Source organism: Bufo bufo, chromosome 6 (genome assembly GCF_905171765.1).
Source record: "Bufo bufo chromosome 6, aBufBuf1.1, whole genome shotgun sequence".
NCBI lineage: Eukaryota > Metazoa > Chordata > Amphibia > Anura > Bufonidae > Bufo > Bufo bufo.
Window position 1 is genome coordinate 74,501,690 of NC_053394.1, and position 27,700 is coordinate 74,529,389.

Below are 27,700 nucleotides of genomic sequence, written 5' to 3' on the forward strand. Positions count from 1 at the left end.
TGGAACAGCACATCCCTTTACACTGGTACTGTGAGGTACCCCCCAGAATTGGGGTATCTGCTATGGGTTTGTACAGTTGTAATGTTAATGTAATTCATCTTACATCCAGTATGTTTAAGTAGGAGCTAGGTGTACCCAGAACTAACCATCCTTGCCCAACCTTCTCTGGAGCTTAGGGTGTGGGCTGGCCCCACCCCCTAATTCCAGAAAATTCTAGTCAGAGTAGCTGTGGAGAGGAAGTAGGTAGGCAGCAGACTCCATATGGTGCTCTCCCCCAGAATCCAGCTCCAGGCCTGGAGACTTTGGCATCTCCACAAGCTCCAAGAGATGAGGGCAAGAAAGAACTAGAGGAGGAGGATTTGTATGGCTACAGTGAGAGAGAGACAGAAAGGTAAACCAGCTTATAGCATTCCAGACACTGCTGCTGAAAAGGGGAAACATGTTAACACACCTTATTCACCCCAGAATAGTGGCCACTACAGCCACAGTTGCCAGAACACAGCTATTAGCCAGAGATCCCTGTGGTAGATATTTTAGCCAGATCTAATATTGCTGACCTATCCTAAGAATAGTTAATGGACTATTCTAGGAATAGGGCATCAATATAACAGTTTAGAAAAAAACATTTAACTAATAGGAGGTATTGTACAGTTCTGTGGAACATAAGACGCTGCAGACCTACTTTTGGGAAAGGGTGAGGAAGTTTAATTTTATGCAATCAGTGGTGGACATGAACTTCCCCATACTCTTAAAATCAGAAGAAGCTGAGGTGGGTAATGAAAAGGAATAATTTACCCCTCACCATAAATCATATCGGTTATTAAAATCACAGCTCTGTGACCTGCGTAAGTAATTTAATATTTTCAAGGAACTGCTCTGTGACAGGAACTCCTCTGTGACTTCTAATATGCTTATAATTTACAGTAAGGGGTTCATTATCCCATTGATAAAGCTTGGAATATACAAATAGATGATAAAGTCCTGGCTGCCTGTATACACTGCTTTGCTGGAAGATATATAAATGCATGTGAAGTAAGCACCCTCTAGTGGTGGCTGCAGACAATCCCATTTCATAATATAATTCTATCGCTTTGCCCAATTTCAGCCTTATGCCTGTAGTTAATATAATAACATATATCCTGAAGATCCTCCAGTTTGGATGGTCAACAGGACCAACTACCAGAGGAGAGTCTGTCTTCAAGTGACTATAGGCCTGTGATTAAGGGCATCAGATATGGCACACACTGCCACCCTTTCAGATATCTGCTCTCTGAAGTGAAAGAAGATCGAGGGCTGATGTGATATTTTCCCCAAAGTCCATTAAGCAGCCTAACTGCACTTGTATGTTCCTGGACGAGTTCCTCGTTGGGTTGTACCCTAAGTATTGCGCAATACTATTTGTAATCCACAAGGAAATGGTGTCTGTCTCTTGTAACTTTAATCCTTACTACAGCTCACATCATATAACACCCTATTAGCAGCCAGTGAGATAGGAAGGTGTCAGCGTATGAGTCCCTTAGGGCCATGCATTAGCTTGCAGCCCTTATACCGCAATGTAACTGTACTTGGAGCGTTATAGTATATCCAAATGCCACTTCAATAGTGTGGTGCAATGTGATGTGGAAAAGCCGCACTTATAGTTCCTTGAGCAGGTTATTGGTGCTTTTTCTTATTTCCTGGTCTGCTCCAGAACTGGATCCTACAGACACGACACTCCTGGGGTGGTCACTGCAAACCTCCCCTTCGTGCTGTCACCAGTCTCCACCGTAAGCCGGTCCATTCCCTTACAGATTCAGCAAAGATGATCCCTTGTGGTTTCCAGCAGCACCAACCACAGCCTCCGTCTGCTCACTTCCTGCTTCTAGAGGAACCTCCTCCCCTTACACAGGGAGAGTGTGATGCAATAAGTCATTTGCTAAGTACAATGTCAAACCTGAATATTCAGTTTGCTATCACACTTGTACGGACCCAAAACAGCCCATAAATTAGCTATTTTCCAACTTTGCAAACTAAATAGGTTATTAATATTCTCTGATAGGCAGCTCCAATGTAGACTTTTATCATCTTATCCTTTGCTGCCATCTACTGACCAAAGTGAGATGTTGCAGTGATTATACAATTTACAACATAGCATAGTAATATTTAAGGTCCCTTGCCCCACATCCTTACATGCCACCCCACTAGAATTTTGGCGTCTCGATAACTCTACCAAATAAATTAATCTGCTGCATAGCACTAAGGGGGGATACCTGCCGTGGAGTGCTCCGATCTGCGAAGGCCTGGGTCCTCTGTCATTGGTGCGGGAACAGGACCCGACCCCTCCCGGGGTGGCAGCGCATTTTAAGGAATAGTGTCCGCTACTGGACAATTGGGGGTGGACGACTCATCAGTTTGTAAAGACAGCATAGGGATTAGTCAACCCCCTATGTCTCTTGGACTCAGAGGCTTTGATTGCCTCTCCTGAACACCTCCAGAATTATCTGTCAGGGAACAACTCTCTGAAAGACAAGGTCTGAGCATGTTACGGTGTAATCTTCGAGTTGGCTTATCAGAGTCTTCCCTCTGGACATCGTAGACTGGGCCTTCCGAATACACCTGCCGTTTCACAATATATGGCTGCGGTTCCCATCGGTCATCCAATTTATCCGTTTAGCTGGAACCAATACTGCTGCACCCATGAGTCAGCTGTCTTAGGGAACTCTTCCGAAAGGTCTAAGGTTCATTTCGGCAACTTCTTGCCCTTAACAACCGAACAGCAGCATGTGTGGAGTATAGCCAGTAGTGTTATCAACACAATTATTATATGCCCAGAGTAGTTCAGGCAAATACTCGGGCAAGCGCAACTTACGTTCTTTCTCCAGAGTAATATTGAATCTTTCACAGGCCCCATTGCCCTGCGGGTGGTATGGCGTCGTTTGTGACTTTTCAATCCCATACAGCCGACACAGCTCTTCCATCAACTTCCCTTGGAAGCAAGCTCCTTGATCAGAATGAATCCGCTTCAGGCATCTGTACACCTGGATAAAGTGTTTGCACACTACACAGGTGGCTGATTCCGCCATCTGGTCATGGGTAGGTACTACTACAGAGAACTTTGTGAAGTGATCAGTCATCACAAGGCAATACTGGTGACCACTCACCAACTGGTTGATCAAGATGTAATCGATCATTAGGATCTCCAGTGGCGCGGATGTGCGGATAACTTGAATTGGGCTCTCTGCTCAGGAGGCTTCACCAGCTCGCATGCTCGACACTTCTGGCACACTTCATGGACAATCTGCTCCAACTGGGGGCAGTATACGGATCTCTGTACCCACTCCAAAGTGGGCACCCTTCTCATGTCCCTCAAGAGCCACTCTTTGGGCCAGGCTACTAGGTATTACTATCTGCCACCTTTCTTCAAGATCGGTAGGCAGAAACACCTTCCGGTACATGATTCCATTTTGGATTCGCAGCCAATCCCACTGCTGCAACAGCTTCCATCCATCTGAAGACAAGCGGCTTCACTCTTCAATCTTGAGCCTTATCCCAGTCTTCACCCAGTGTTTGATCTTCTTTAAGTCAGGATCATCATCTTGCACTTGTGCCCATTCTTCTTCAGTCTTCCCCAGAAACACAGTGCTGTCAGTAGCCACCCCACTTGAGCTGGAAACGGGCAACTGTCGAGGCACTCGACCAAGATCGGGTATCTCAGTCCCTTCATCCTCTTCGTCAACCTCACCTACTGGGACATCCCAGGTGACTCTAGACAGTGCAGCCGCATTTGCGTTGTCTTTACCGGTACGGTATTTGATGGTATAGTCAAACTTTGCCAGTCTAGCCATCCATCTCTGCTCCAAGGCGCTCAGCTTCACATTCTGCAGGTGGGCCAATGGGTTATTGTGTGTTCTTACTAGGATCTGTAGCCCGGTGAGATACACTGAGAATTTTTCAGTCATTACGCCAACAACTCGAGTTTGAAGGATCTATAATTTTCTGGATTGCGCTCAAAATCCTGTAGGGACCGACTAGCATATGCAATGACTCATTCCTGCCCATCTTGTTCTTGGGCTAGTACAGCTCCCAGTCCAATCAAACTTCCATCAGTGTAGAGTGTGAATGGTCTGTCATACTGAGCATATGCCAGGATGGGGGCGCTAATCAGGGCTTTCTTCAACTCATCAAACGCTTGCTGCTGTGGCAGCCCCCATGATATGGGCCGTGTCTTTGGACCCTGGGCAGTCTCTCTCAAGAGTTTGTGTAGCGGACTGGTGATCCTCGCAAAGCCCTTTATAAATCTTCGATAGTAACCAGCCAATCCTAGAAATGCTTTCACTTCTCGAAGCGTCTTAGGTTGCGGCCACTTACTCACTGCCTCTACCTTACTCTCCGCAGGGCGAACTCCATCAGCTGAAACGATGTGTGCTAGATACTCTAGGCTTGTTTGGAAGAGATGGCACTTCCTCGGTTTGATCTTAAGGCCATGAGAGCGGAGCCTACCTAACACTTGCCGTATTCTCCTCAAATGCTCTTCAAACGTAGGTGCATGGACTATCATGTCATCCAGGTAGATCAGAATCGACTTAAAGTTCAGTTTACCCAGGCAGTGTTCCATTAGGTGTTGGAATGTACCCAGAGCATTCGTCAGCCTGAAGGGCATTCTGTTGAACTCATACAGCCCCATGGGTAGGATAAAGGCTGTCTTCTGTCTATCCTTCTCTGCCACAGGTACTTGCCAGTAGCCGCTCGCCAAGTCCAGAGTTGAGAAATACTTGGCACACTGTAGTGCCGTCAATGACTCTTCAATCCTAGGCTGGGGAAAAGTGTCCTTTACTGTGGCAGCGTTTAATTTCTGGTAGTCCACACAGAACCTCAAGGACCCATCCTTCTTTCGCACCAAGACCACTGGTGCAGCCCATGGGCTTTTGTCTCTCTTTTACCAATCCACTAGCTAACATCTGTGGCAGCATAATTTTCACTTCTTTGGTAGAGAGTGGGCGGAATCTGCCGTTACTTTTCTCAAATTGGGGGAGTATCCCCAGTCGGTATTTTGTGTTCGATAGCCATTGTGCACCCGAAGTCCTCCTCACATCGGGAAAAGGCGGATTGAAACTCCTGTACCACTGCTTTAATCTTCTCCATCTGATCGGTGGTGAACTGGTTCGCATCAATCTCCATTTGTTCCAAGATCCGACGGCCATTACACTCAGGCGTAGGTTCCTCCACAGAGTTCTGGTCCACTGCCAAAGTTCAAGCATCATTTCAACAGCCCGAAGGGCGAACTGGCTACCTGCGAGTGGTTCTCCTTGCAGCACATATCACTCAGCCACTTTCTCTCCAGCATGGAAGGTAACTTCACGATCGTGTACGTTGACACTCCGTGACTGTCACGATGGTCCTGGTGACCACTGGGCTCCGGCTGGCTTCCGACACACCCAGGAGTTCTATCAGCATATCTATCCCATTCAGTTTCCGCCGGCTTCCGACAGGCATTCGTATCATCTTCTCCTGTCGCGGAGGTACGATGCAGTCTCTTCCATATGAGGCATACACTGCTCCAACCGGCTTACCCTCAGGAGTGCTTTTGCAGATAATGCATGTCCGGATCAACCTCTGAATGCTCTCTGAGTAGGCTTGTGGGAAGTCATTTTCCTCCAATAACTCGGGCCCTCCTTAGTAAACATGAGCTGATCCAATTCCCACAGAACGTTCATTCCCAATACGATGGGAGCTCCATACCGAGCCGGTTATTCTACAAGCACAACTCCCTTCTTGCCGACATCTTGTCTGCATAGCTTTATTCTCATCCAAGCCACTCCGAACACAGGTATAGCAGTCTGATTTACCTCCGTCAGCTTGATCACGGTGCCCTTGTCAGGCTTCATCAGGTGGCTGAATTATCTCTCAAAGAACTTCACTGGCATCGTGGTTACTTCTGACTCTGTGTCTACAAGACATTCCACCATCTGTTCTTCAATCTGCACCTTTAAGTAGGGGCTTTTGATCACCAGGTCCTGGAGGTCGTTAGGGGTAACCTGGCAACTGGCCTCCCCTGCGGTGTGCCCCACTACCGCAAGGGGTTCCCGTTTAACAGTGGCTGTTCTGGATTCAGGGCCTTTTGTGGGCATTGACGGGAGATATATCCTCTTTCTCTGAAAATCCAACACTGCGGCCCCCTTGCCCTCCGGTCTTTTGGAGGACCACACATCTGTGCATCTGTAGGTGGTGACGGATCAGCCCAGTGCATTGGAGAGCATCTCACTCGAGCCTCTGTAGTTGCTCGATATATTGGGGAACCCATAGGGGCAGCACCCCTTTTCCAGTAATCAAACTGAACGGGGGCCATCGATGGAGCCTGTAACTGTGCCAATTGCCTCTGAATTTCTCCCAGGGATGTACTAAGTGCCTTCACTGCCTCTCGCAGATCCTCTTCATCAGAGGGAGTTTTTTTACTTCCTGCAGCCTGCACCCTCACGGTGTAAGCCCCATACGCCTCTTCTTTGTCTCGGTCCACAGCCTCAGCTTTTATCTTCTGAAACTGTAATGTAGCATCCACCAGGATATGTTCCCTGAGAGCCTGGCGAAGAGGAGAGCTACGCAATCCAAGGACGAATTGGTCCCGGAGGATTTGATCTCCATTTCCAAGAACATTAGCACAGCTGGCCTCTCTCTTCTGTACATGTGACCAGATCTCCTGAAGGGCGTTAGCAAACGGGAATAGTCTCATCTTCATGCTGGAAGCGAGTGAAGAAACGGGACCTAAGGCTGCCAGTACTGGTAATTTCTCCGTAAATAGACTCGAATATCGAGAATATAGCATTCAGTGTCTTTCTTACCTCTTCTGGATGTAGCATTACAGTGCGTCTAGCATCCCCTTCCAAGGCGTTCAGCGCCACATCCGATTGTAAATCCGGAGCCAAGTTGTACAACCTGAGGGTGCTCTTAAGGTGTGCAGCCCAGTCTTCTAACAGCATATTTTGGCCATCAAACCGCACTAGCTGATTCAATATTGCCCCTGCGGGCAAACACATGATCGGAGCTACTCCCATGGCAGGAGGGGTGATGGGAGCCACAGCCGGAACCGCCTCGAAACCGGTTGGGTTCTGCATGGCGATCAATGTATCCTGCTCGCAGCACCAAATGAAAGAAGACCGAGGGCTGGGCCCACAGGTACAGAGGGTACACAATGCCACACAGACACAGAAAACGGTTCTTTCCCAGCACAATATAGTGAACAAGAAGCTGAGAATATATAAAACAGATTGGTACACTGAGAATAAACCAACAGTAAATGTAAGACTGTGTAACAGAGATGGTCAGTTCGCAGTGTTCGCCAACGAACACATGTGGGCTGCCATCTTGACTCAACCGTCCGGCGATGCACAGGTAAGCCCTTACCTGTGCCTGTGCCGGGAGCCGGTCTGAAATCAAATGTGGTCACTGGGAGCAGGCAGTTCCGAGAACAGCCGCTGGGGGCCTTCATCGGGCTGTTCTCGGAACTGCCTGCTCCCGGAGACTGCATTTGATTTCAGAACGTCTCCCGGCACAGGTAAGGGCTTACCTGTGCATCGCCGGATGGTAAATGTGATGTTTTCCCCGAAGTCCATTAAGCAGCCTAGCTGCACCTGTATGTTCCTGGACGAGTTCCTCATTGGGGTGCACCCTAAGTATTGCTATTTGTAATCCACAAGGAAATGATGTCTGTCTCTTGTAACTTTAATCCTTACTCCAGCTCACAGCATATAACACCATATGAGCAGCCAGTGAGATAGTAAGATGTCAGCGTATGTCCCCAGGGCCATGCATTAGCTTGCAGCCCTTACACCGCAATGTAACTGTACTTGGAGCGTTATAGTATGTCCAAATGGCACTTAAACAGTGTGGTGCAATGTGACGCGGAAAAGCCGCACTTACAGTTCCTTGAGCAGGTTCTTGGTGCTTTTTCTTATTTCCTGGTCCACTCCAGATCCTACAGACATGACACTCCTGGGGTGGTCGCTGCAAACCTCCCCTTCGTGCTGTCACCAGTCTCCACCGTGAGCCGGTCCATTCCCATCCAGATTCAGCAGAGATGATCCCTTCTGGTTTCCAGCAGCACCAAGCACAGCCCCCGTCTGCTCACTTCCTGCTTCTAGACGAACCACCTCCCCTTACACAGGGAGAGTGTGATGCAATAAGTAATTTGCTAAGTGCAATGTCAAACCTGCATATTCAGTTTGCTATCACACTTGTAAGGGTCCAAAACAGCTCATAAATTAGCTATTTTCCAACATTGCAAACTAAATAGGGTATAGTATTCCTGTGATAGGCACCTCCTATGTAGACTTTTATCATCTTATCTTTTGCTGCCATCTACTGACCAAAGTGAGATGTTGCAGTAATTATACAATTTACAACATAGCAGAGTAACACATTTAAGGTCCCTTGCCCCACATCCTTACAAAAGCACTGTTTTTCTCTTCTACAGTTAATTTTCTTGCATGGTATAGAAAATGCATATTTAGTAAACCCACAATGGACCTTTAGTCTCAGGAGTAAGAAACTGCAGGTGTCTAGAAAAACAAGCATAACACGGACGCCTCCATGACAGAGCTAATTAGGTCATTAACATTTGTGGTAATAGGTTGTTTTTTTTGTGGAAAGAAAAACTACTGTATATATTTAATAGATATTTGAACAGTATTATATAGCTAGACCATATGCGCTTTTCAAGCAGTTTTTGATCATACATTTTTTTATACAAAGTATTGCTACAAATACAAAAAATCTCAGTCCTTCCTTAGGCCACTGTAATGTGTGTTAGATGTAGTGCAGACAGAAGCATGTAGCTTATTTTGGGTAATTTTTCCTTTTTTCTGCTTACTGTAAATTATTTCTCCAGTAGCGGAAGCAGAACCTCTCAGTAGTGGTGCAGGTGCAAGATTGTCAGGCTGGCTGGGATTTCCAAATCTGTCAATCAAACAGCAGCTAGAGCATCCTCAGCTATGAATAGACCCTGTTGCAGGTGAACAATCTGGGTGGATGAGGCAAATTGAATCTTAGCTTGGTTTAGTGCATACATACAGTCAGGTCCATAAATATTGGGACATCGACACAATTCAAACATTTTTGGCCCTTTACACCACCACAAATAATTTGAAATGAAACGAACAAGATGTGCTTTAACTGCAGACTGTCAGCTTTAATTTGAGGGTATTTACATCCAAATCAGGTGAATGGTGTAGGAATTACAACAGTTTGCATATGTGTCTCCCACTTGCTAAGGGACCAAAAGTAATGGGACATAATAATAATCATAAATCAAACTTTCACTTTTTAATACTTGGTTGCAAATCCTTTGCAGTCAATTACAGCCTGAAGTCTGGAACGCATAGACATCACCAGACCTTGGGTTTCATCCCTAGTGATGCTCTGCCCGGTCTCTACTGCAACTGTCTTCAATTCCTGCTTGTTCTTGGGGCATTTTCCCTTCAGTTTTGTCTTCAGCAAGTGAAATGCATGCTCAATCGGATTCAGGTCAGGTGATTGACTTGGCCATTGCATAGCATTCCACTTCTTTCCCTTAAAAAACTCTTTGGTTGCTTTTGCAGTATGCTTTGGGTCATTGTCTATCTGCACTGTGAAGCGTCGTCCAATGAGTTCGGAAGCATTTGGCTGAATATAAGCAGATAATATTGCCCAAAACACTTCAGAATTCATCCTGCTGCTTTTGTCAGCAGTCACATCATCAATAAATACAAGAGAACCAGTTCCATTGGGAGCCATACATACTAAGAAGACAGGTTGGCATTAGCAGGAGCTGCTCAAACCCACATGCAGTTGTGCATATATATAGGGGAGCAAATCCTGCACTTGTGGCCCGTTGCTAATGGCAATCCCCAGCAAAATGCATACGGTGGAGGATGCCCGCGGCGAACCACAAGTACCACAATAGACATCCTACACAAGGTAACAAATGCGGATGTTGTAATTAATATAACAAAACAATAACAAATACAGGTGCACTCTGTAGTCTCACTAAACCCTCAAACTGATTTTAAAATTGAGAGATTAGTCAACGTGTCCTACGGTGTAGAACATGTCTAAGCCCGGGCACCACGCCAAGGTTTCTCAAGTAGCCCGGGACCTAACACTCTCCTACCTGAGCCGTATGGGCGATACCAGGAGCCAGTGGGCAAATTACAGGAGCATAAGGCCGACACACAAACAGCTCACCAGTTACCTCCAGCATGTGGCCATGCTTGCAATGGGAGGAGGGAGGAGTCTGTGAGTCCCACTCAAGACTGGCTGATATGTCCCAGGCTTCACAGGTGCACCTAAATGTGGCCTGTAGATGGAAAACAGGCACATTTAAATTGGAGTTTATACACCTCCAGGAATCTATATATATATATACAAACTAAGAAGACAGGTTGGCATTAGCAGGAGCTGCTCAAACCCACATGCAGTTGTGCATATATATAGGGGAGCAAATCCTGCACTTGTGGCCCGTTGCTAATGGCAATCACCAGCAAAATGCATACGGTGGAGGATGCCCGCGGCGAACCACAAGTACCACAATAGACATCCTACACAAGGTAACAAGTGCGGATGTTGTAATTAATATAACAATATAACAAAACAATAACAAATACAGGTGCACTCTGTAGTCTCACTAAACCCTCAAACTGATTTTAAAATTGAGAGATTAGTCAACATGTCCTACGGTGTAGAACAGGGGTACTCAACTAGTTTTATTAAAGGTCCACATACCAGGGTCTGCAGTCAGGTGAAGGTCCGAGCTGAACGCCAACAGTAAAGATGCCATGCGATCATGTGATACATGCGCGTGGGGCGCTCTGACGTTATAGTGGAGCGCCCCGGGTAAGTCCCAGAATTAGTAATGGCCACATTAGTGCCCCAGTAAGAATAATGTCCCCATTAGTGCCCCCAGTAAGAGTATTGCCCCCATTAGTGCCCCCCTTCTCTGCTTTTGCAAAAAAAATAAAAAAAATTAGCATTCACCTGGCTGCGGTGAACATTCGCTGCTGACTGCACGCTCAGGACCGGTGCTCTAACGTGATGGCGTCTTGTAGGTCCTGTCCTGAGCTTCTAGTCAGCAGGGAGTGTTCTCCACAGCGTGAGCAAATGGAGGTGGAGGTACCGTAATATATATATTTTTTTACTAGCACAAGTAGCGGTGGAGGTAAAGGCTGTACTAATGGGCGTTCCATGATGGAAGCGCTCATTAGTAAGGGTACTTTCACACTTGCAGCAGGATGGATCCGACAGGCTGCTCACCCTGTCAGATCCATCTTGCCACTACTTCGCCGTGCCGCTGCTCTGTGCCCATCGACTATAATGGGGATGGGGGCAGAGTTACGGCGCAGCACGGTGAGAGGCCGCCAGACTAAAAGTACTACATGTCCGACTTTTTCGTCTGGCGGCCCCCTCAATATAATAAACATTGGTGGCGCAGTGCACCCCCCCTCAAAATAATAAACATTGGTGGCGCAGTGCGCCCCCCCCATCACCCCGATATAATAAACATTGGTGGCGCAGTGCGCCCCCCCTCAATATAATAAACATTGGTGGCGCAGTGTGCCCCCCCTCAAAATAATAAACATTGGTGGCGCAGTGCGCCCCCCATCACCCCAGTATAATAAACATTGGTGGCGCAGTGCGCCCCCCCTCAATATAATAAACATTGGTGGCGCAGTGTGCCCCCCCAGTATAATAAACATTGGTGGCGCAGTGCGCCCCCCCTCAAAATAATAAACATTGGTGGCGCAGTGCGCCCCCCCATCACCCCAATATAATAAACATTGGTGGCGCAGTGCGCCCCCCCTCAATATAATAAACATTGGTGGCGCAGTGGGCAGTGCCAATGAGGGTTAAAAAATTATTTACTCACCTCCTCCAGTTGATCGCGTAGCTGCCGGTCTCCTGTTCTTACTTCTTTCTTCAGGACCTGTGGTGACATCACTGTGCTCATCACATGATCCATCACCATGGTAATGGGCCATGTGATGAGCTCAGTGACGTCACCACAGGTCCTGAAGAAAGAAGTAAGAACAGGAGACCGGCAGCTACGCGATCAACTGGAGGAGGTGAGTTAATTTTCTTTTATTATTTTTAACCCTCATTGGCACTTCCCACTGCGCCACCAATGTTTATTATACTGGGGGGGGGGGGGGGCGCACTGCGCCACCAATGTTTATTATACTGGGGGGGGCGCACTGTGCCACCAACGTTTCTTATACAAATACAGGAGGCGGGTGCCGGAATCAAATAGCCGGCACCCGACCTTTGTGACAGGGAGCTGCGATCAACTACAATTAACCCCTCAGGTACCGCACCTGAAGGGTTAACTCAACTGCAGCTGATCGCAGCTCCCTGTCACAGAGGTCGGGTGCCGGCTATTTGATTCCGGCACCCGCCTCCTGTATTTGTATTACAGGTCAGTTTTCTTCATTGGTGGCCCAGTGGCCACAGCCCCTCCCCTTCTCCTCCTGCCTCTTCTTATTGGCAGCGGCGGGGGCAGCAGCAGCACAGGGGGGAGGGAGAGACTCCTCCTGCGCTGCTGAGAACGATCATCTCCTGTGCCCGCCGCTGTATTGAGCAGAGCTGCCAGAGTGTGCAGGAGGAGGAGTGCTACATGTGGAGGAAGCCCTGTCTCACTGCGCTGTGGGACAGGCGGAAGTGCGCCGGTAAGCTCCTCCTCCTGCACGGTACAGTGTGCAGGAGAGGAGGAGCGCTCTGAAGGATGGCCGGGGTCCGGACAACTGGCGGCCGCGGTCTGTATTTGGACCGCGGTCCGCCAGTTGAGTACCCCTGGTGTAGAACATGTCTAAGCCCGGGCACCACGCCAAGGTTTCTCAAGTAGCCCGGGACCTAACACTCTCCTGGTGCCCGGGCTTAGACATGTTCTACACCGTAGGACATGTTGACAAATCCCTCAATTTTAAAATCAGTTTGAGGGTTTAGTGAGACTACAGAGTGCACCTGTATTTGTTATTGTTTTGTTATATTGTTATATTAATTACAACATCCGCACTTGTTACCTTGTGTAGGATGTCTATTGTGGTACTTGTGGTTCGCCGCGGGCATCCTCCACCGTATGCATTTTGCTGGTGATTGCCATTAGCAACGGGCCACAAGTGCAGGATTTGCTCCCCTATATATATGCACAACTGCATGTGGGTTTGAGCAGCTCCTGATAATGCCAACCTGTCTTCTTAGTTTGTATATATATAGATTCCTGGAGGTGTATAAACTCCAATTTAAATGTGCCTGTTTTCCATCTACAGGCCACATTTAGGTGCACCTGTGAAGCCTGGGACATATCAGCCAGTCTTGAGTGGGACTCACAGACTCCTCCCTCCTCCCATTGCAAGCATGGCCACATGCTGGAGGTAACTGGTGAGCTGTTTGTGTGTCGGCCTTATGCTCCTGTAATTTGCCCACTGGCTCCTGGTATCGCCCATACGGCTCAGGTAGGAGAGTGTTAGGTCCCGGGCTACTTGAGAAACCTTGGCGTGGTGCCCGGGCTTAGACATGTTCTACACCGTAGGACATGTTGACTAATCTCTCAATTTTAAAATCAGTTTGAGGGTTTAGTGAGACTACAGAGTGCACCTGTATTTGTTATTGTTTTGTTATATTGTTATATTAATTACAACATCCGCACTTGTTACCTTGTGTAGGATGTCTATTGTGGTACTTGTGGTTCGCCGCGGGCATCCTCCACCGTATGCATTTTGCTGGGGATTGCCATTAGCAACGGGCCACAAGTGCAGGATTTGCTCCCCTATATATATGCACAACTGCATGTGGGTTTGAGCAGCTCCTGCTAATGCCAACCTGTCTTCTTAGTTTGTATATATATAGATTCCTGGAGGTGTATAAACTCCAATTTAAATGTGCCTGTTTTCCATCTACAGGCCACATTTAGGTGCACCTGTGAAGCCTGGGACATATCAGCCAGTCTTGAGTGGGACTCACAGACTCCTCCCTCCTCCCATTGCAAGCATGGCCACATGCTGGAGGCAACTGGTGAGCTGTTTGTGTGTCGGCCTTATGCTCCTGTAATTTGCCCACTGGCTCCTGGTATCGCCCATACGGCTCAGGTAGGAGAGTGTTAGGTCCCGAGCTACTTGAGAAACCTTGGCGTGGTGCCCGGGCTTAGACATGTTCTACACCGTAGGACATGTTGACTAATCTCTCAATTTTAAAATCAGTTTGAGGGTTTAGTGAGACTACAGAGTGCACCTGTATTTGTTATTGTTTTGTTATATTGGAGCCATACATACCCACGCCATGACACTACCACCATCATGCTTCACTGATGAGGTGGTATGCTTAGGATCATGAGCAGTTCCTTTCCTTCTCCATACTCTTCTCTTCCCATCACTCTGGTACAAGTTGATCTTGGTCTCATCTGTCCATAGGATGTTGTTCCAGAACGATGAAGGCTTTTTTTATATGTCGTTTGGCAAACTCTAATCTGGCCTTCCTGTTTTTGAGGCTCACCAATGGTTTACATCTTGTGGGGAACCCTCTGTATTCACTCTGGCGAAGCCTTCTCTTGATTGTTGACTTTGACACACATACACCTACCTCCTGGAGAGTGTTCTTGATCTGGCCAACTGTTGTGAAGGGTGTTTTCTTCACCAGGGAAAGAATTCTTTGGTCATCCACCACAGTTATTTTCCGTGGTCTTCCGGGTCTTTTGGTGTTGCTGAGCTCATCGGTGCATTCCTTCTTTTTAAGAATGTTCCAAACAGTTGTTTTGGCCACGCTTAATGTTTTTGCTATCTCTGGGTTTATTTTGTTTTTTCAGCCTAATGATGGCTTGCTTCACTGATAGTGACAGCTCTTTGGATCTCATCTTGAGAGTTGACAGCAACAGATTCCAAATGCAAATAGCACACTTGCAATGGACTCTGGACCTTTTATCTGCTCGTTGTAGTTGGGATAATAAGGGAATAACGCACACCTGGCCATGGAACAGCTGAGAAGCCAATTGTCCCATTACTTTTGGTCCCTTAACAAGTGGGAGGCACATATGCAAACTGTTGTTATTCCTACACTGTTCACCTGATTTGGATGTAAATACCCTTAAATTAAAGCTGACAGTCTGCAGTTAAAGCACATATTGTTCGGTTCATTTCAAATCAATTGTGGTGGTGTATAGAGCCGAAAATTTTAGAATTGTGTCTATGTCCCAATATTTATGGACCTGACTGTATAGTGCTAAAATTAAAGAGGTATTTCCATCTCAGACAATGGGGGCATATCGCTAGTATATGCACCCATTGTCTGATAGGTGCGTATCCCACCTCTGCTACCCACACCTACATCGAGACTGGACCCCCGAAGGTCATGGAGGGTGCACTGCACAGGCGCAGTCACCCCCCATTAATTTCTATGGGGCCCCTGAATATAGCCGGCTTGGCTATTTCCACCGACCCCATAGAAATCAATCGGAGTGGTGGCCGTGCAAGCGTGGTGCACTCCCATTCACTACTATGGGGAGAGAGCTTTGTGGTAGCCGGACCCTGGAAACCCGGGGTCCTCCAGCCACCACCTTGCCCGCTCTATTCTCAGTGTAGGTGCAAGTCCCAGAGATGGGACCCACATCTATAAGACAATGGAGCATATCCTAGAGATATGCCCCAATTGTCTGAGATGGGAATACCCCTTTAAGCCTAGTACATATATACAGTAACAACTCATAGGGGTACAGATACAGTATCAGAATTGTGCTCAGAGCAAAATTACAGTAACTAGATCATCCATAGAGCATACATGCCGTAACAATTTATGTTTACTACATGGATACAGTAACAGAACCAAAACTTACTGCCTTGAATGGAAGCTGGGCTCCAATAAGCTAACACAGCCACTATACAGTGAATGGAGCTTTCTGCCTCTGCCTGTGTCAACTGTCCAGTTAGTGAAGGGTTTTTCCAGGCTCCTGATATGGCCTATCCTCAGGACAACTCATTAAAGGGAACGGCAGAATAAAGTAAAGACAGGTGAGTTGATTTCAGTGGTCTGCCATTAAAAGTAAGTGGTTGCTGAGAAACAACATCACAATCATTGCAGACTGGGCCTGGAAAAGAGTCACGGCCACCTGAGAAGAGTCATGGCTATTCATAAATTCCTGCTCTCCTGCCCACCTGCTGATGACTGACAGTCTTCTATCTAGTTTTCTCCCTTTCTCTCTAGGAGAGAACTGCCAATCATCAGCAGATGGTCGGGGAGCGCAGGAGATTATGAATAACCATGACTCTTCTCAGGTGGATTTGACTCTTTTCGAGGCCTGTGCTGCAATGTTTATGATGCCGGTTCTCAGCAACCACTTACGTTTAGCTCATGAGTGACACACCGCTGAAATCAGCATTTCTGTCACTACTTTATACTGCCCTCAATGAGGTCAGCATAAAGTTGATGACAGGTTTCCTTTAATATCCAACTGGTGAGGATCCAACACCCTGCACCCCCATGATCAGATGTTTCCTGCAGCTGCCAGAACTAGCACTTTGAATGGAGCTGGAATCATAGCTCTGTTCAAATTGTTGTGGCCACAGTGGGTTACTGCAGCTCAGGTCCCATACACTTGATATTTCCATCACCACTGTGGCTCTTTCATGCTCCTTCAATGCTGGCCCGTCTGGAAACATTCACTAGGCACTGGCCCATCTAGAAACATGTATGGGCCACTGGCCAGTCTGCAAACATTTATGAGCCACTTTCCCATCTGGCATTTAAGAAAAATGCCAAATGGTCAGTCCAACCCCACTTATCCTCTCACACAATCGACTACAAGATTTCTCACAAGCCTCTCCCCATACTCTGGAACTCACTACCCCAGCATATCAGGCTCTCCCCAACATCCAAACATTCAAAAGTATCCTGAAAACCCACCTCTTCAGGAAAGCCTACCACCTGCAGTAACCATGCTGCCACCACACAACCAGATGAGCAGCCTTTACCCTCACCTACTGTACCAGTCTGTTAATAGTTTCTTGTATTTTTATATTATGTATGTGTAACCCCCTCTTGAGGTATAGCACTATGGAATTGATAGTGCTTATAAATTAATAATAATAATAACCCTGTTGTAAATCAGATTCCTTGATGAATGATGTAAACAGTGCCTTATTCAGAGTATAGTAAATTCACTTTATCTCATGCCAAATATATTAGTTAAGCATTGTATGAAATTCTAGTTATCAGAAATAGGCTGTAGGGAATCTCTCTGTGTAGACTTACACAGCAATAGTTTAAATGTCCTTAAGGAACAAGTACAGATGAATTAACCTTATCTCTAGAGGCCATCTTTTATTATCTCTTTGAGGAATACGGCTAATTGTATAGTAAACACGCAGCATTATTTTTATACCATATTCCTCATGACACTTGAGCATTTGGGAAATATAAAAAGTATATAAATTTAATGAAGAATGCGCTAGTGCTAGCTAAAGCACACTCAGATTAGAGACTTTGAGGTAAAACAATATTTAAATTGACTAAAACTAATTAAAATTTACATGCACTGCCATTTTAGGTTTATATTTGTAATTTTAGAGACAATTATAATAATGATAAAATAGCAAATTAGAAATCAAGCCACAAAAACATTTTTGGAAAGGAATATAACAATATAATGATATGGATTTGACTTCATACACTTGTTGTATTTGATAAATTAGTCTGGTAGTTCTGTAATTATAGGTCCTGCCTCACAGAGAGCAGAGTTTTAGGATAGTTTATTGAGCATAAGAGATTTGCAAAAATAGTAAAGAACTTAAGAGTGGAAAATAGAAATAAGTATAGGATATGCATATGGAGGCCCCCCAGCTAAAGACAATTGTTCAGAAAGCCTGGGTTTTTGCCCAAAACAAGGGCTCTTTTAGGGGCTGTCTCACTTTAGCAAATGGCATTCATCATGTAGAGAAAGTTAATACAAGGCATTTACTAATGTACTGTGATTGTCTATATTGCTTCCTTTGCTGGCTGGATTCATTTTTCCATTTCATTATACACTGCTCATATCCAGGGGTTACGACCACCCTGGAATCCATCCAAAAAGCGCCGACCTCTTTGGTGGCTGGGACCGTGGGAGTGTGCATACGGTAGGTCAGTAACATAGTAACATAGTAACATAGTACATAAGTCCGAAAAAAGACATTTGTCCTTTCAGTTCGGCCTGTCATCCTGCAAGTTGATCCAAAGGAAGACAAAAGAAAACCTGTGAGGTAGAAGCCAATTTCCCCCACTTTAGGGGAATAATACATTCCTTCCCGACTCCAATCAGGCAATCAGAATAACTCCCTGGATCAACGACCCCTCTCTAGTAGCTATAGCCTGTAATATTATTACACTCCAGAAATACATCCAGGCCCCTCTTGAATTCCTTTATTGTACTCACCATCACCATCTCCTCAGGCAGAGAGTTCCATAGTCTCACTGCTCTTACCGTAAAGAATCCTCTTCTATGTTTGTGTACAAACCTTCTTTCCTCCAGACGCAGAGGATGTCCCCTCGTCACAGTCACAGTCCTGGGGATAAATAGATGATGGGAGAGATCTCTGTACTGACCCCTGATATATTTATACATAGTAATTAGATCTCCCATCAGTTATCTTTTTTCTAAAGTGAATAACCCTAATGTTGATAATCTTTCAGGGTACTGTAGTTGCCCCATTCCAGTTATTACTTTAGTTGCCCTCCTCTGGACCCTCTCCAGCTCTGCTATGTCTGCCTTGTTCACAGGAGCCCAGAACTGTACACAGTACTCCATGTGTGGTCTGACTAGTGATTTGTAAAGTGGTAGGACTATGTTCTTATCACGGGCATCTATGCCCCTTTTGATGCAACCCATTATCTTATTGGCCTTGGCAGCAGCTGCCTGACACTGGTTTTTGCACCTTAGTTTGCTGTTTATTAAAATTCCTAGATCCTTTTCCATGTCAGTGTTACCGAGTGTTTTACCATTTAGTATGTACGGGTGACTTGCATTATTCCTTCCCATGTGCATAACCTTACATTTGTCAGTGTTAAACCTCATCTGCCACGTATCTGCGCAAGCCTCCAATCTATCCAGATCCCTCTGTAGTAGTATACTGTCCTCTTCACTGTTAATTACTTTGCAAAGTTTAGTGTCATCTGTGAAAATTGATATTTTACTATGCAAGCCTTCTACAAGATCATTAATAAATATAGGGAATAGGGCCCAATACTGACCCCTGAGGTACCCCACAAGTGACAGTGACCCAATCTGAGTGTGTACCATTAATAACTACCCTCTGTTTTCTATCATTGAGCCAGTTACTTACCCACATACAGACGTTTTCTCCCAGTCCGAGCATTCTCATTTTATATACTAACCTCTTATATGGTACAGTGTCAAATGCTTTGGAGAAGTCCAAATATACGACATCCATTGATTCGCCGCTGTCAAGTCTAGAACTTACCTCCTCATAGAAACTGATTAAATTAGTTTGGCATGACCGACCCCTCATGAAGCCATGCTGATATGGCGTTATTTGCTTATTTCTGTTGAGATGCTCCAAGATAGCATCTCTCAGAAAACCTTCAAACAGTTTACCCACGACAGATGTTAAACTTACCGGCCTATAGTTTCCAGGCTCTGTTTTTGGACCCTTTTTAAATATTGGCACCACATTTGCTATGCGCCAATCCTGTGGGACACTCCCTGTCAGTATAGAGTCCGCAAATATCAGAAATAAGGGTCTGGCAATGACATTATTTAATTCCATTAGGATAAGGGGGTGTATGCCATCTGGTCCTAGCGATTTGTCTATTTTAATCTTTTTAAGTCGCTGTTGTACTTCTTCCTGGGTCAGACAGGACACTTTTAATGGGGAATTTATTTTTACATTCTGCATGTCATCTGACAGTTTATTTTCCTCAGTGAATACACTGGAGAAAAAAATATTTAACAGCTTTGCTTTCTCCTCGTCGCTCTCTGCGACTCCCCCCTCATTACTCTTTAAAGGGCCGACACCTTCAGATTTATACTTTTTAACATTTATATAATTAAAGAACATTTTAGGGTTAGTTTTACTCTCTTTGGCAATTAATCCCACGGTCTCTATGTCGGTCGGCCGCTTTTATTTATTTTTTACATGTTCTATTTTGTTCCTTATAGTTTTTCAGTGCTTCCGTGCTGCCCTCCTGTTTTAGTGATCTATATACTTTCTTTTTGTCATTTATTGCTTTCTTTACAGTTCTATTTATCCACATTGGTTTCTTTTTGTTCCTTAACCTTTTATTCCCATACGGTATGTACCTCTCACAATGAGATTTTAGCATGCTTTTAAAGATATCCCATTTTGTGGCTGTATTTTTATTTTTGAGGACCTTGTCCCAGTTAGTTAGGCCTATGGCCTCTCTTAGTTGGCTAAATCTAGCTTTTTTTAAGTTTGGTATTTTTGTTCCTCCCTGTAGAAACGCTCTTTTGAATGATAATTGGAAGGTTATTACTTTATGGTAACTATTTCCCAGGTGTGCCCCAACCTGCATGTCTGTTGTTCTGTCAGGCCTATTGGTTAATACTAAGTCCAGTATGGCCATCCCTCTAGTCGGGTCCTGAACCAGTTGGAAGAGGTAATTGTCTTTGGTTATTGCCAAGAACCTGTTTCCTTTATGAGATATACAAGTTTCAGTTTCCCAGTCTATATCTGGGTAGTTGAAGTAGTTGAAGTGCTTTTTCCTAAAGTGTGCAAGCATGGCCATCGATGATGGATTGCAGGGTGTTCATAAATCCTGGATATGAGCAGTGTATAATAATGTAATGGAAACATGAATCAAGCCAGCAAAGGAGGCAATATGGGCAATCACAATACATTAGTAAGTGCCTTGTATTAACTTTATCTACATAATAAAGGCCATTTGCTGAAAGGAGACATCCCCTTTAAATGATTTTTCTGTCCACCTGCCATTTGGGCATTCTCTTTACAATTTGCACATTAACATCAGGAGTATTATATTGTCTATTGCACTGCCTTTGTTTCCGACCTTCCCAGCTGCCTTATCTGAATCAGCCCTCATCTTTTTGCCTTCATTTAATGGCAATACAAAGGTCTTACCAAAAATTCCACGCTAGCACATCTAGAAACAATAATCCTTCTTTAAGTAAGCTAAAGTTGAACTCACAAACGGCATAGAATATAATATTGGCAATTATTAGAAAAGCTCTATGCACACCTCAACATTGAAATTGCAAGACCAAAAAGGACAAGCCCTAAGGTTATGAAAATGGAGGAAGAAACAGGTGTTGCTAAGATCTGAAAATGATCAAATTTTAAAGCACCTAGCTCCAATCTGTGGCATGTGGGAAGGGCATAAAAGCCAGATTGAAAGCAAAGTTTTGCAGCCACATGAAACCTCAGAAATGTGATCAAGTCGTGTGTGATGACTGTGCAATGCTTTCTGTTCGTGCACATGTCAGTTATAGCTACTTGTTGCAAACTGAGAGGGACAGAATTCTTGAACTGGGAGATCTTGGTTTATCACTCCAGCAGATCACCCTGTGCCTAGGTCTAGACATCTGTACTATTCAACATAGCATGTCCTGGTGTTTGGAAGAACAATGATGACCTAGAGTGAAAGCAAGAGGTGCACAGAGGCAAACCTCTGCCCGGATGGATCGCCTGATTAGAAGAATGGTGCGTAGTGAGAAGAAGCTGTGCTCAAAGACCCTCCAGTGTAGCCAAATTAAAACAATTCTGAAAAACCATTTTGTGTTTACTTGTGTTGTCTTTATTTTATATTAAAATGTGTTGGATGAACGGTAACATTTAACTGCAAGAAATCAGCAAGAATAGAATAAATTGTGTGGGGAGAAAATACTTTCTCACAGCACTGTACATATAACACATGTATTTCATATTAGAACAGGACAAAACAGTGTTTTACATTTATGATTGCTTGAAATGTATTATAACTCATTGCTTTGCCTGTCAACAAGGTATTTTGGTTGAAGTTCGCCATCCTGAAAATCTCATGGACTATAATATGGTTGTCCACTCTCCACACTTCTGATAAGACTATCTATCCAATTTTGGAATATGGCTGCAGGGAATCCACTCAGCCACAAGAGCATTATGAAGTCAAGAACACATGATGAAACACTGGATTGATGGTGATCAGCTTTATTCAAAAGATGGCAGAAGTTCACGGCAAAGTTTATTAGACCTTGCTTCATGCATGGAGACTATATCATGCTGGACAGTACTGCTGAGGCCAGTGATTGGCTGCACGGTGTACTGCTGAGGACAGTGATTGGCTGCACGGTGACCTGCAGGAGCTGACTGGCCATAAACCCTACAGGGAAATTTCCCGGTGGGCCGATGACCAGAGGGCCGCCTGAGCCCTCCTCATGCGTGTTGTCCAGGTACATTATGATCTGATGCTCTCAGCAAGAATTAATGCTATGAGCAATAGGTGCCTATCAGTCGCAGGTTCCTCCTGTATCAATGTCTTCAGTACGTTGAAACTGTAGTATTTTATGCTGCACTATGGTATTTGGTTTTGCTGGTGCGGTATTTTGTGCTGCACTATAGTGTTGCTGGCCCCGTCTACTTCTGATGTCCCTGTACACTTGTGTTGCCCCATCTTCTGTCAATTTGGACCCATCAACAACATGCGGCAACTTTTAGTTTTTTTCCAGGGACACTTTAAGTTCCCAGTCCACCCCTGGTGACCTGTGTGCATGGAATAGCACCGCTGCAGCCAGGAAGATGGTGTCAGCAGCTGGGGGGACTGAAGCACACTACTGGGAGAATCAAGGGAGAAAAAAGATAAGTATTTCTTCTTTGGCTGATTTAGCCCATTTACAGGGGCTGCCCGATTTTTTACTGATCTCTGACAACCACTTTACGTGACCTCATAAACACTCATTATAGCTCTATTCTTATCAAACTGATAAAAATATGGCTTATATAAGTGTTTATGAAGTCAGGAGATCAGAGATAAGTCATCAGATAATGGGATTCAAAGAAAACAGAAACCAAAAAACTTATTTTTAATTCTACTGAAGAGAAAAATTATTTTTAGCCCAAAATGAGTAAAATGCAATCATAAAAAAATGTGCCTGACGGTGTGCATACAGTAATTCAAAATGAAAAAATATGTTCCCTGATTTTGCAGTCAATGTGTTGTGTTTCTGCTTTTGATAATGATAAGACAGATTAGGGTTCTATTTAGTTGATAGTAATACATTGCTTAACGATCATGACAGTTTTCGGTCTTGTAAGGATACCATGATAGTTTACCATATTATCCTGTTCAGCAAAAAAAAAAATGAAACATATGGAAAACAGGTCAAAAGGAGACCAAATCCCATTTCCCATTTTCCCCATTAAAATAAATGGATCAGTTGCCGTATATGGTTGAATATCATTTTCAGGTATTCAAAAGTGTACCCCTGACGGAAAGCACAGCAGAGGGCTAAAATGTCATGGTAACATCTCAGCATGCATAGTAGATTCACTTGCTAACCAGATATTTTTAAGGTAAAGGCCATACAAAAATGAATGACCAAAAACTAGATGTGATACACTAACAACATAAACAGTATTGAAGGGCTAATGAAATATTTTTTTTCACTTTTATCTGCAGATAAATTATATCCTATAATAAGATTTCCTGCCAACCTCAGTATTTAATGATGGACTTCACTGTGGTAAGACCTTACATAATCTCAATAATCAGACACACCATATGATTTAGGTACACTGCAATCTGCTGTTTTATTTTTCCAGTCACAGACACAATATTAGTCATTAAAAAAGTTTTTGTTTTACTACAATTTTTAAGATTGAACTTAAAGGTAATAAAATGAATGCAAATGTAAAGTCATTCTAGGTTCCATGGGCTTGATAAAAAGTCATGTCGATGGGCTTGATAAAAAGTCATGTCTACGAGACAGGGCTGTCCTCTATCCCCTTTAATATTCGTGATTTATCTAGAACCACTTTTATGCCACATAAGGAGAAACCCCGACATCTCAGGATTACAGATCCAAGCGTCCTCACACAAAGTCGCAGCCTATGCGGACGATTTTCTATTCTTCCTCACCAACCCGAGGATTACCCTCCCAAACCTGCTACAAGAACTTAAGACATATGCCTACTTCTCGAACTTTAAGATTAACTATCAGAAATCTGAAGCCTTAAACATCACTCTCCCACCTGCCTTGGTCACGACAATATCAGAGAACTTCCCCTTTAAATGGGCGCGTTCATCTCTGAAATACCTTGGGATATATCTGACCCCTACTCTCTCTGACCTGTACCAGGTTAACTACCCGCCTCTTCTCCGAACCATAAAATCAGACTTAGACCGGTGGCATAAAAACACGTTTTCTTGGTTTGCTATTTTTAAAATGAACATATTGTCAAAAATCCTCTTCTTCTTTCAAGCCCTGCCTGTCCATATCCCCAGACTCTTTTTTCACAATCTTCTGAAAATGTTGACACATTTTATTTGGGCGGGCAAACCGTCCAGAATAGCCAGGTCAATAATTTTCCGCCCCAAACTGGAAGGAGGACTAGGGCTGCCAGACTTCCTTTCCTACCACAGAGCATCACATCTCATTAGAATTGTGGACTGGTGTCGACACAAGGCGTACAAACAATGGATCTCAGTTGAACAGTCTTTCCTGCTTACTCCATTAGCTGCTACACCATGGTTGGCTGCCCATATCCCTCTGGAGGCGCGCATACACCCGACCATAGGCCCTTCTCTGAAAGTCTTTTCTGCCATCCAGGATTGCCCCGCTATCTCCCCGTCCCCTTCTCCCATGTTCCCTATCCTGGGTAACCCCCAAATTTCCCCCTGGGATGGAATGCGGCCCCTTTCGTGATATAGTAAATTGCAACAAATTCAGGGCCCATCATCTGATTGCCTCGAATATGTGGCTCACCCCCCAACAGATCACAGAGATGACTGAGACCCCTAACATCAACCCTTGTCTCGACAACTTAAACATTTCATGGCCACACTCCTTCCGGCGACGACATATACTCGTGACAAGACAGACTTTGAGTCTCTTTGTGACCAACCTGGGGTGACAAGACGTACCCTCTCTCGGATGTACAGCCTGCTACTCACACCACCTGACCATCCTCCTCCCAACTATATCTCTCAGTGGGAAACTGATCTAGACATCACGTTTTCCCTGGAACAGCGATTAAGAATGTATACATGCATTCACAAAACATCTATTGCCAGTAATGTTCAAGAGGCGGGATTCAAACTCATGTCCCGTTGGTATAGGGTTCCTACTAGACTTAACGCCATTTTCCCAATGGTCTCACCTTTATGTTGGCGATGTGGCTCCGCGAGAGGCACTATCTTACACACATTCTAGGATTGTCCTACTCTCACAAGTTTCTGGGATTCAGTGTGGTTGATTACATCTAAATTCACCTCCTATGTCCTTCCTAAGACGCCTGCTTTCTTCCTGCTCTATCAGTGCAAGATTCCTCTTCCTACCTATAGTAGATCTGTGATAAGACACCTGGTCAATGCAGCGAGAGCTTGCATCCCGTGCCTGTGGAGGCAACCGTCTGCTCCCACTGTCATTATGTGGATCAACAAAGTTCAGGAGACCATGAGAATGGAAGATCTTACCTCATCTTTGAGACACACATAGAAGATGTTCACTAAAACCTGGAGTCATTGGATTGAATTCCACGACTCCGCGGAATGTAGATCACTATTATCCTCTGCGTGAGAGTGAGGTTTACTGTTACCCCCCTTCTCCACTCCCTCTCCCCCCCCCCCTTTTTTTTTTTTTTTTCCTTCTCCTCTCTTTCTTCTCTCTACGATATCTATTAGATGTCCAGTTTTTTAGATTTGCTCTGCAAATGATTATTGGGTGCCCCCTTTGGGCGCTGTGTTTAATTACCTAGCCAACTGTCATTTATTACATTCTTGCTTCATTTATTGGGCTATGTCCGATGTTTGCCTTATGGCTTGTTATGATTTGGATAAATGGAAAATTTAAAAACCTAAATAAAGAATTTACCAAAAAAAAAAAGTCATGTCTACAAAAGACCACCTCTTCGAAAAGACCTTGATCAGATTTTATGTGAAGGAATCCCAGTTCCATTATATACTATGGACTGTAACCATCTTCTTTGAGAGGACCACCCCTATAGCAGTCCATTTTTCAATGCAATTTTTGGTGGCTATCTCAAATAGGTTTTATGTATAGTTACTAAGACAAAATCTCAATAATTATTTGTATTCGAAAAAAAAGGCAAAAAAAAGGGCTTCATAGGAAGGACCGTTTTTCTCATTGGCTGGCCAAAGTCAGCACTGAAATTACACAGCTCTGTCTAATGTGTGGAGGACGGAGCTGGTTACTGTGATCGGTGGTGGTCCCAGCAGTAGGACCCCAACTGATCTAATAGTTATTCCCTATTCTGTGGATAGGGGGATACCTTTCTGTAACCGGAATACCCCTTTAATGCATTTCACGTGTGGACTGTACACTTGGTCAGGTTCCACACAGTCTATTTTGAACCAAAACGTGACTTGGTATATGACCGAATTTCAGCTTTCCATCTTCACGTAGTCCAGTTTACAAATTTAGGAAGGTGTTAACACATATTACATAACACTTAAAAAGTCTATGTTTTTGTGTCATTTTACAGTCCGACCCATTTGCGGGATGTGCATTGGAGAACAGAAGTGGGGTAGAAGAGTTCCTGCTCCTTGGAATGACTAATGAAAGGGACATAAGCAACACACTTTTTATATTCTTTCTGATGATCTATATGTTAACTCTTTTGGGAAACATAACCTTAATTTCTATCACTAGAATTTACACCAATCTAAGAACGCCCATGTATTTGTTCCTAGCAAACTTCTCTTTCCTTGAGATAGGATACACGACGGTCACTGTACCCAGAATGCTCGCTGATCTGTTATCTGGAAATAAGTCTATATCCTTTAAGAGTTGCCTCACTCAGATGTATTTCTTTTTTCTTTTCGGCACTACAGAATTCTTTATTTTGGCTCTAATGGGATTTGACCGGTACATGGCCATCTGCCATCCACTTCATTATACCAACATCATGAACAAACCATTATGCTACAAGCTGATTTTTGGATCTTGGATAAGTGGATGCATGACACCAACCGTACCCACAATTGTACTATCTCAAAAACCATTTTGTGGCTCAAAAATTATCAATCATTTCTTCTGTGATGTTGGACCTATGGTGAAGCTCTCATCTCCTGACACACTCTTCTTAGATATTTTTGTCTTTATGATCTCTGCTGTTATAGTCCTTGGTTCTTTACTGCTCGTTACCTTCTCCTATATCTTCATCATAGTGGCTATTTTACGAATATCTTCATCTTCTGGACGACACAAAGCTTTCTCAACGTGTGCTTCACATTTTTCAGTTGTGACAATTTTCTTTGGCACTGTGATTTTTATGTACATCCGACCATCTTCTGGAGAGAATTTTGAGATGGACAAAGCTATATCTGTTTTTTACTCTGTTGTTACACCGGCCATGAATCCTCTCATTTACAGCCTAAGAAATAATGAGGTAAAAAAGTCTCTGGCAAAATCTTTTCAAAGAATCAGAAACTCACCAAGCGATATGGGAATTGTATATTCCATCAAGTTAAAGCATCATTCTAGACTGCATTAAACCCTTATACTTCATAAGGCCTAATTCACTTT

The 27,700-nt window shown here is 44.4% G+C and overlaps 1 protein-coding gene across 1 annotated transcript; it reads left to right on the plus strand.

Moving 5' to 3' along the window:
• The first annotated feature begins 295 nt into the window (after positions 1–295).
• Positions 296–27,668, plus strand: LOC121005531 (olfactory receptor 6C4-like). The gene is made up of 3 exons (XM_040438302.1): positions 296–391; positions 23,614–23,677; positions 26,658–27,668. The coding sequence occupies exons 2-3, from the start codon at positions 23,660–23,662 to the stop codon at positions 27,666–27,668; spliced, it is 1,029 nt and encodes a 342-aa protein (XP_040294236.1). The 5' UTR covers positions 296–391; positions 23,614–23,659.
• Positions 27,669–27,700: the final 32 nt, after the last annotated feature.